At 35.6% G+C, this 9,698-nt stretch overlaps 1 protein-coding gene across 1 annotated transcript; it reads right to left on the bottom strand.

Moving 5' to 3' along the window:
- Positions 1-692: 692 nt before the first annotated feature.
- On the bottom strand, positions 693-9,455 carry LOC138344187 (uncharacterized). Its single transcript, XM_069294706.1, has 3 exons — positions 9,357-9,455; positions 8,813-8,917; positions 693-1,478 (listed from the first exon to the last, which is right to left on the bottom strand). Exons 1-3 carry the CDS (start codon positions 9,453-9,455, stop codon positions 693-695), a joined length of 990 nt encoding a protein of 329 aa, XP_069150807.1.
- Between the last annotated feature and the right edge of the window lie 243 nt (positions 9,456-9,698).

The following is a 9,698-nucleotide window of genomic DNA, read 5'->3' as shown; positions in this document are numbered from 1 at the left end:
ACCTATTTATTCTTATTTATTAAAATTTTTTTTGAATCGTTACATTATCCCCCCTAGGAACATTCGTCCCTGAATGCCACTACCATTACACTTCGTAATGCCAATCAGGTCATAACTTAATCGCTATGAACACTTAGCCAATAGCAACAAAATACAAAGAGATAAGGAACTATAGCCTTACGAGTAGGAAGTCTAACCTCATACTAGTGCATACACATCACACAGTCAAATACATGAAGGACTAATTAAGGTTACTCACCTGTTACTTCACCAGAAGTGCCTTCCTCTGCATCCTTAGACTTGAGTGCGAAGAATCGTTGCCTCCTTGGAGCCTCTTCACTTGGATCATTAGACTGAACTCTCTCCTTTCCTTGTTGTTGACTTCTCCTAATCGGACAATCCTTCACCATGTGACCTGGTTTGCCACAAATATAACAAGCATTAGTGCCCCTCATACACTCTCATCCATGTAGTTTGCCACACTTCCTGCAAGGTGGTCTCTCCTGAGGTGTATCTACTTCATTGTTTCTCTCAACTCTGGACTCAGAATTTCTATCATGGCGACCCTTGGATGAACTTGACTCCCCTTGGTGGGAGAGTCCCTTCTTAAACCTGGGCTTATCCCTGATTTCTGTACTACTCTTCCTTTAAAAATTCGCATTAGCTTGCCTTGACTTGTTACCTACCATAGTTTATTTCCTCTTTCTGCTTTCCTCCACTTGCTGGACATGGACCATAAGTCTTGAAAGGTCCATGTTGTCATGAAGCATAGCTGCCCTACACTCCTCTTCGTGATCTTCAGCAATTCGTGTCAAGAATCTACTCATCTCGTCTCTGGTGTTAGACACAAGAGAAGTGGCATACCTTGATAGTTTCACAAACTTCAGGGAATACTCTCTGACCGTCATAGATCCTTGTTTAAGGTTGATGAACTCCTCAACCTTGGCCTCCTTCATCTCTCTAGGGAAAAACCTTTCCAAAAATGCTGTCTTGAACAACTCCCATGTGACTGTCACTTCACCTAGAACACGACTATCTTGCCACATTTTGCACCAAGTCTGTGCAACATCTTTGAGCTGGTAGGAAGACAGCTCAGCCTTCTCAATATCAGTGGCCCCCATGGCCACCAAGATCTTATGCAACTCCTCTATAAATTCCTGAGGATCTTCTGAAGTCTTAGCCCCTGTGAAAATTGGAGGATTCATCCTCGTGAAATCACGCAGTCTGTCAGCCATGTTGCGAACCAGTGGGTTTTCCCTCTGAACATTCTGTCGGTTGACTTGGGCAGTCATAGCCTGAGCCTGCATCGTGATGGCCTGTGCCATCTGGGATAAAGATGCCCTTACCTCAGCATCAGTCAACCTAGCTGGGTTAACTGGCATGGCCACTCCTTCAACTGGAGCCTGGGGTGGATTTTGATTACCCCTAGCTGCAGGTTCTCCCGTCCTCAAACCCTTAGTTCTCCAAGTGTTCAATCTCTGAAAACAACAAGGATTGATGTTAGACGCGTTCATAACACCAAGAATTCAAACATTAGGAAAAGCACGATAAGATCAGAAAAAGGGAAATTTTTCCTACGCATCATGCACTCTCTAATCCAGGATAGTGGTGCACTTCACTACCATGACTTAGAAGCTACTCAATGTGGTTGATGTGAACTCATTATTCTAGGAATTTAACCTAGCGCTCTGATACCAACGTTGTCATTATCGGAATCTAGACCCCAGACGAGACCGGCGTCTTTGACCTCTCAAAGGTCGCAGACAAGCCTACTTACGTCATTCTTACTTTACATAGGTTAATTTTTAGCGGAAAATTTGAAATTTTCTTATTCCTTAATCATACTTGTTAAACATTCATAATACTTCGTAATCGTTCATCATCAACCATCTAACATTTAAGAGATAAGCAACTGAAAGAAATAATTCATTAAGTATTAATTGTATATCGGCCAAAATAACACCTATACAAAGTCTGAACCAAAACAGGAAAGAAACGCTAGTGGAACATGCTCCACTAGTTCAACTCTAAAACTACGCTAGAATGTAAAATAGTAAAATCCTCGAAAGCATGAGGACCTACCAAACTCCAGATGAATGCTGACGTCCGAATAGCTGCAACAACGAACCTGTAGCTCTACCGTCCACCTGTGCCTGCACCTAAAAATAGATGTTTGTATGGGATTAGTACACACTTGTACTAAGTATAGGTGTATGCAAGCACACACCGGGGACATGCATGAGGAAGAAGAGCACTTTCCTAACAACATGATGTTTGGAAGTCAAGTCAGTGGACTTGCTAAATTAAGATTGGGAAAGTTATGCCATGAGAGTGACATGCTTCATTATAATTATCGTATGACACACAACACATAACCTATTCATATAGAACATAACATATAACTCATACTTTCTTTCATATTATTCATTCATATACCATGAGACTTTATTATCATAGACTTAACTTTAAGACTTTCCAAAATGAGGGCTCAACATATGGGACCTCAACTAGGGAGCCTCCTTTAGCAAACACAGAGACTGCTTCATTCATTCATACTTATTTCATTTCAATTCATTCATAGGCCAGTGCGAACACAAGCTATACCTAGGATGTATTTTAAGACTTTTATCAGGTTTTCTGTGCAATGATCATGAATAACCTAATGTCATTACCTGAATCTAGCTCACCTCTTGATTATCCTATCCTAACACCTTCGGTATCATTCATTTCTTTATATGATTCGTTTGAGGCTGGCCTCATTCATTCATTGGGAACTTTAACTTTAACCGACATACATCATGTGAGCATCATGAAATCCAGTGTCTCCCCCACACCGAAAAGAGGTGGAATCACCGGCCAAAGCGATTCAATAACATGCTAGAGTATATGGGAGTTTAACCCCGCCAGATCCCTATAGTGGCAATATAGGTTCAAAGACGAGGAGATGTATGGAGACCCATACCCGGCAAGCCGGACAGTCTCATCTCATGAGAGTTACGTGAACCTCCGCCCTTCTCGAAAGATCGCCGCTCATAGCTAGCCTATCGGTGCTCAGTATAAAGTTTCATTACATTCAACTCATACATCATGGAAGCTGGCTTCTAGTATGAGGACATCATAGCTCAATAGATGATTTCTCATCTCCTCATTAGTATTAAGTATTTTAAACTCAATATTTTCATTTAGAGTGTTCATAGAGACTGGTCTCTTCATTATCTTACATTCTCATTGGTGAGTACGTATTGGTAACATTTACTTAGGCTCATTTGAGATTGCTCTCATCATATACATTCGCCTCGCGTCATGTTGTCACTACATTCTTCATTATTAGCACCTTTATTTTCATAGTTACACACCTCTTGTTACGTGAATGTTCATTTCTTCATTTCATTATGTAGATCTTAGGTTCACTTGTTTTTGAACGTATGTTAAACTTATGTGTCTATACATACAAGCCATGGGGCTTCATTTATAGTTCGTTAAGTGATTCTTATTTTCCTAAGATTATGTATTACAAAACTCATGTTTCTTGTATGTATACCAAGATCTAGATTTTTTTATCTGAGTAGTTGGCATTATTCTTGAATATTTTACTCACGTATGACTTATGTATCAATACAGAGGTTTTGGTACGGGAACCCAAATCTTGAATCACTTGGATATCATTTATATTTTTCATTGATTTTATTTCTAATATTCATAGCATTAGAACTCTAAATTAAATCTCAACATCTTCATGAAATGATTTATTTTCTATTTTAATTAAATTTCCAACTTAAATCTCAACATCTTCATGAAATAATGAATTTTCTATATTAATTAGAATTCTAACTTAAATCTCAACATTTACATGAAAGAAATAAATTTTCTAGTTTAAATAGAATTCTAGATTAAATTTCAACATTTACATGAAAGAATTAATATTCTATTTTATTTAGAATTCTAATTTAAATCACAATATTCACATGATGGGATAAAGTTTCTATTTTAATTTACTATTAATTAACCGAAAGGTTGGGGATTCAAGCCCCAACAACCCCTTTGATTTTTAGAACTAAGTTTACTACAATAGGGAGGTTGTGGGTTCGAACCCCCACAACCCCTCTATTTTTTTTTTATTTTACGCTGCCATAGTCCCTGAGGTCGTGGGTTCGATTCCCACGTCACACATTTTATTCCTTCCCATTTTTCCCTTTCTCGCGCGCACTTGGAGGTCGTGGGTTCGAATCCCACGCCTCCCATTTAATTTACTGATTAATTCCCTTCCCCTCTTTCCCCTAGGTCGCGTGTTCGATTCCTTTCAGTCCCATTTCTTTTCTTTTTATCGCAAATTCAGTGGCCAGGGGTTCGATTCCCCCCAGCCTCTTTTCTTTTGTTTTTGTGCGCGTAGCTGGGGGTCGCGAGTTCGATTCCCCCAGCCCCTCTTTCTTTTCCCCTTTTTTGCGCATGACAGGGCGAGGGTTCGATCCCTGCTAGCCCAATTTTTTTTAATTTTTTTTAGCGAATTTCGCTGGTCCCCCAGCCCCAGGTTCGAGCCCCATCTGGCACATTCCTTTATTAAGGCTTACTTTGGTGAGGTCTCAGGTTCGATCCCTGTAGACCTCACCTATTTTTATTTATTTATTTTTTTTGTTCAAAATTTCCAGAATTCCTCTACAACTTGTTTCCAGGTTCTAGGACATTACTCCACAATTTTGTACATCATTTTTACGGGTTAATTTAGCATTTGTTTCTTATAAATTTGTTAAAGTTCTTAAGAAAAGTTTAGAGAGATGGTTTGATCATTTGTTTTAACTCGAATTTATAGTCTTTCAACCATGTGAATATACGATTTTAAGAGCATCTAATCACACACAAAACACGAATAACCTCTATACTATTAGCATGCGAAAGAAAAACTCAAATTCATGATCACAATCTTGCATAAATACATACATATTAACATACATATTCCCAAAAGGCACAAAATATAAACACATAGTCATAAATGCATACTTGAAACGAGATCATCACGACAAGCAAGTATTCCTAAATTCTGCCAACAAGAATACCCAACCTAAGATCATAGGGAGCTAGTGACAGGGGCATGCAACGGGGAACAACCTTAGTTTCGAGATGAATAGTTAGAATCCTAAGGGGTCTCTTGGGAAAGGAGTCAAGAGAGAAGAATACCCATACCTTTATTGATGTTCAAACGAAGAATTCACTACCTAAAACTCTCTCCAAAATCAGTCCAAGTTACTTCGACGTCCACACCACTCAACGAGCAACTTCTCTTTGCCTTAATTATTTTTTTATTTGCTTTGTTTTTCTTAAAATTTAATGTGAGTTCTTCAAGCATGAAGAATTGTTGATATTTGGCAGAAATAATGTGAGGAAGAAGGAGAACGTGAGAGAGAGAGTTAAGAAGCGTGAAAAAGTGAAAACTATTAGGATTAGGAGACTAATTAAAGAATTAGTCAAATAACATTTAAAATAAATAAATACAAATCTATTTTTGATTTATTTATTTATTTATTTATTCATTTAAAACGTTAAAGGACCATTATGCCCTTAAATACCTATTTATTCTTATTTATTAAATTTTTTTAATCGTTACAGAAAATTTTGCCCCCTCTTGTGATGAAAGTGATTGTTCTTGTACAAAATTAAGTCTTGGTTTAAATCATACCGATAACTTAAAAGGTGCTCTCAATCGAACAAATATAAATGTACGGGTACCACAAAAATGAATGTGTAGGTACCACAAAAATGAATGAAGTTACATAGCCAATATGTGAACTCTTAGCATCTCGCAATCATTAACCAATTATTGAATTAATTCTTTTGCAACGACCATTGAACACCAGCAAAAGTGTGTTGTCTTATTTTACCTATGTGTCAATGTCTTGTGTGATGAGCTTACTTTGAACCATGGATGAATAAACATAGAATTTGCACAATTAGTTAGTTTGATTGATTTAGAAAGGTGTCCTCTTGAGATGATCTTATATTTATAATCAAATAGTCTAAGCCAATTTTGACATATCCCTCTTCTGTGGCATACACTGTGAGCGCGTGAAACTTAGTTGAACACCCTTACCTCTTCTTTGGAATAAATTTATGAAACCAAGACCTTATGGTATCCATCACGTATAATCCACTTGATATGTGATATAAGTGAATAGCCAACATAGGCCAAAGCCTATGTTGGGGGTGTGGTAAGAAGGGAAAGGAGAAGTCAAGAAGTGTAGGAAAAGTCTCACAAACCCATGGAATTGCATAGAAATGGAAACCCTTCATACGTTAAAAAAGGAAACAAAAAGAGAAGAATGAATAAGAAGGTTGTGGAATAAAAGAACAAAAATAAATCAAATTTCCAAGCAATCCATGGAGAAGAATGAAACAATGACTTAAAGGCACTTCACTAAGGATTTATCAATTAAGAAAGGAGATGTGTTGAAAAATTCATATCTCATTGTGAAAAAATTCACCAAGCCTAAATGACCATACCTTTGTACTAAGCCCCCATTAAATTTCTTAGAAAAATAATTTTTATCTTGAGTGAACGAAACAAAAGTCAATTGGAAAATAAAGGCAAACCTATGGTTGAAAACATGCATTGTGCCCCCTCTTTGTGAGTGTTATTATTGCATCATATTCATGACCTTAAGTTAATAAATCTACATGTATGAAAAGGGAATCATTCTTTGTGTAAGGGCATGTAGATACTTTGGTTGAGCATGAACTTTCATTAGTAGACAGTATTGTGATCTCAAGAATCTTTGGTAATGGTGTGTCACAACTTGAATCTTTAAATATACAACTGAGGCATGCATAGTAATTTGAGTCTTGTTGTGCGTATTAAAGATTGAGTCTTGTGTAGCACTATTTGAGACATCTTACTTAAATGGATGAACTTAATTTTATCTCAGGACAAGAAAAAGATTAAGTTGGGGGTGTTCATGAGTCCTGAAATTTGACCTAACTATGGCCTTATTTAATTCATATAAGGTCCTTGATTACTTATTTGTGGATTTGGTAGGAGCGTGGACACTTAGGCATAAAAAGGAAACAAAATACACAACAAGTGGTGATGATACAAAGGTGTGCATCGCCAAGCACACTTGGCGGTCTGCCAAATAGAAAAGTTTTTTCCTTCTGTCCTAGCACGTGAGCCCTGAAGAAAATGGATCAAAAGGTGACAAAAAGAAGCAGCCGAATTTTCGCCGACAGTTCCACGAAGCAGAATATTACCGCCGATCGATCCAGAACACATAGATAAAGAAGTCATCGTGCAAATGGCAATGGACTCAAAAGAGGGAGATTAAGCGAATAATGACTAATTGCTCCGAAAAGATTTTCCAGTACAATTAGGAAGTCTATAAATATTGACCTCTTTTATTATTTAGATATAGTATATTACAGAGTAAAACAATTTTTAAACTTGATATTTTATTTTAGAAATTTTTTTCATAAGTTCTCTTTAAATTTGGAGAGGGATTTGTAGAAGCTTGCCGAATGAAGTTCATCTTCTAATTTTGAAAGTGGATATACTCCATTTACCTACATTTGCTACTTCTAAGGTGTAATCTCTAATACCCACTTGATTTCATTATCATTTTTAGCATATTTGATTATTACTTGATATGTGGCTAATAATCCCCTATTCTTGGTGTGTGATTTAGCAATTATGGGTTTATAGTTTCAAAAACAAACTAACCAATGTCTTTTGTCTTTCTCGAGGAAGAAGTCGTGAAACTAAGACCACTAGATTGATCTCCAAAGGAGTGAGTCGATATGCCCGAGAGGGTGACCCCTAGTCCCATACCCAAGCACCCTTATTGAAAGAGCGAGTTTGGATAAGGTGTAGGCTAGATAGTTTAGACGAGTGAGTGTCCGAGAGGAAACCATTTTAAAATGGGGTAAGTTTCTCATGAAGGAACATGCATTCAGCTAAAGCTTAGCCTAGTAAAAATTATCCTGCCAAATTAGCTACCAAAATCATGTTCCCACCAGTTTTATCTTTACATATAGAGATCACACCCCAAGAACTCTCTACCATACTTGATTTCCTTTATATTTTTTCAATTCTACTACTTGTGACAAAACACCTTTCAATAATTGTCAAGTTGGTGTCACAAATTAATTGTGTTAATATTTGAAAATGTCTTAAACTATCACTATATAGAACGGAATACTAAGTAGCTACTTCTTTCACTACTACTCCCTTGGGACACGACCATAACCCTTGGTTGGGTTACTATAATAGCTTCAATTCGTAGACACTCAGACTGTAGGCTAGTGTCGTTGGTCATGATCTAAATCTAAAAACAAAAATTAAGCATCAAAAAATCAATTTTCCATGTGTTGCATTTTATATGGAACACTTTGTTAAATCAATTTTAAAATATAACATATGTCCTTAATTTGAAAATGTTTAGTTGGACTATTTACCATTTACCATGTTGGTTTTACCTTATTTGGCAAAATATTCATAAAGTTACTATTATGTATAAAACTTCATGTTTTTAAGGATGATTTTGGAACATAAATATCAAAGCCTTTCCATAATTGTTTTTACTGAAACTAAATCATATAAATTAAAATGGAAGAAGTACATATTTAAATTATTATTAGATGTATGACAAGTTTTAATAATGTTGTTGGAATACAACTCATATGTTTTAGATATAGAGATAAATGTTGTTCTTTATTTTATCACACAATTCTTATTAAAAGTTACTCAAGAATCCATCAAAATATTTTTGTAAATGACTTGTAAGAAAATAAACTAAAACTTTATAATTGGAGAAACTCTTAAAAATCTTACCTCTAAAACATCGGCTATTGATTCATCATGTGTCATAAAATATGTGGGAACTTCCATTAATATTGCATCCGTATCATCACCATTTTTTTGTTGCTTATCCATGTTCTAGAAGAGAATAAGAAAAAATTAGTTAGATATTTAGTAAAACAAAAAATTGTGTGAAATAGTTCATGGTTTTCTAAAAGAGATAAAAATTGCTCACTTGCTACATGTTTGTGTGGATATATCAAGTAACATTTAAGAAGATAATATAAGAGATATAATACCTAATATATATAAAAAATGAATATTGATCAATCTTATGCACTTTTTAAGAAGATACATGATGGTCGTGGTCATGCAAGTCTTAAGATTACTAAATTCGTAATAAATAGTTTCATCCTATTGGAACATATAGCTCGTCTCTTGCTTTGACTACAATTCCTTATCTACCTAGTAATCCTAAGGAAAAGGGATACCTTATTTAGTGATTCCATCTAAATAATTTGTGCATATATGAAAAGGACGAAAACTAACACCTTGTAATTGGATTTCTAAGGCTTACCTCAACAACATTAGCTTTTGTTTCTTGAGATTCAAGTAAATATATGGGAACTTCCATCAATGTCGCATCTGGACCATCAACTTTTTCCTGCTTAGCCATATTCATCTTCCAAATATGAAAAAGTTAGTTAAAAATTTTCTAAATTTAAAACATGTATGAAGTGATGAAGAATGTTTTAAAAAAATATATGAACTATTCGCTTACTATGTTTCAATTAATATTTTAAGAACGTGAACAAAGTGATACAAAAATAAATAAATAAAAAGGCTTTAAAATGTGTATTCATCAATAGAATATAGTATGTAACTAGATCATCGATAGTTGTTGTCATTTGAGATAGTT

Source organism: Solanum lycopersicum, chromosome 1 (genome assembly GCF_036512215.1).
Source record: "Solanum lycopersicum chromosome 1, SLM_r2.1".
Classification (NCBI taxonomy): Eukaryota; Viridiplantae; Streptophyta; class Magnoliopsida; order Solanales; family Solanaceae; genus Solanum; species Solanum lycopersicum.
Note: the sequence above shows the minus strand (reverse complement) of the source record. Positions and strands in the feature narration are given on the sequence as shown.

What these genes read in the sequence shown, in the direction of transcription:
- LOC138344187 (XM_069294706.1), bottom strand. Translation starts at nt 9,455, where the DNA reads ATGGCTAAGCAGGAAAAAGTTGATGGTCCAGATGCGACATTGATGGAA. An exon ending in CAAAAGCTAATGTTGTTGAG is followed by an intron (nt 8,918 to 9,356) that starts GTAAGCCTTAGA and finishes ATTCTCTTCTAG; the next exon opens with AACATGGATAAGCAACAAAA. An exon ending in CAATAGCCGATGTTTTAGAG is followed by an intron (nt 1,479 to 8,812) that starts GTAAGATTTTTA and finishes TGTTGTTTTCAG; the next exon opens with AGATTGAACACTTGGAGAAC.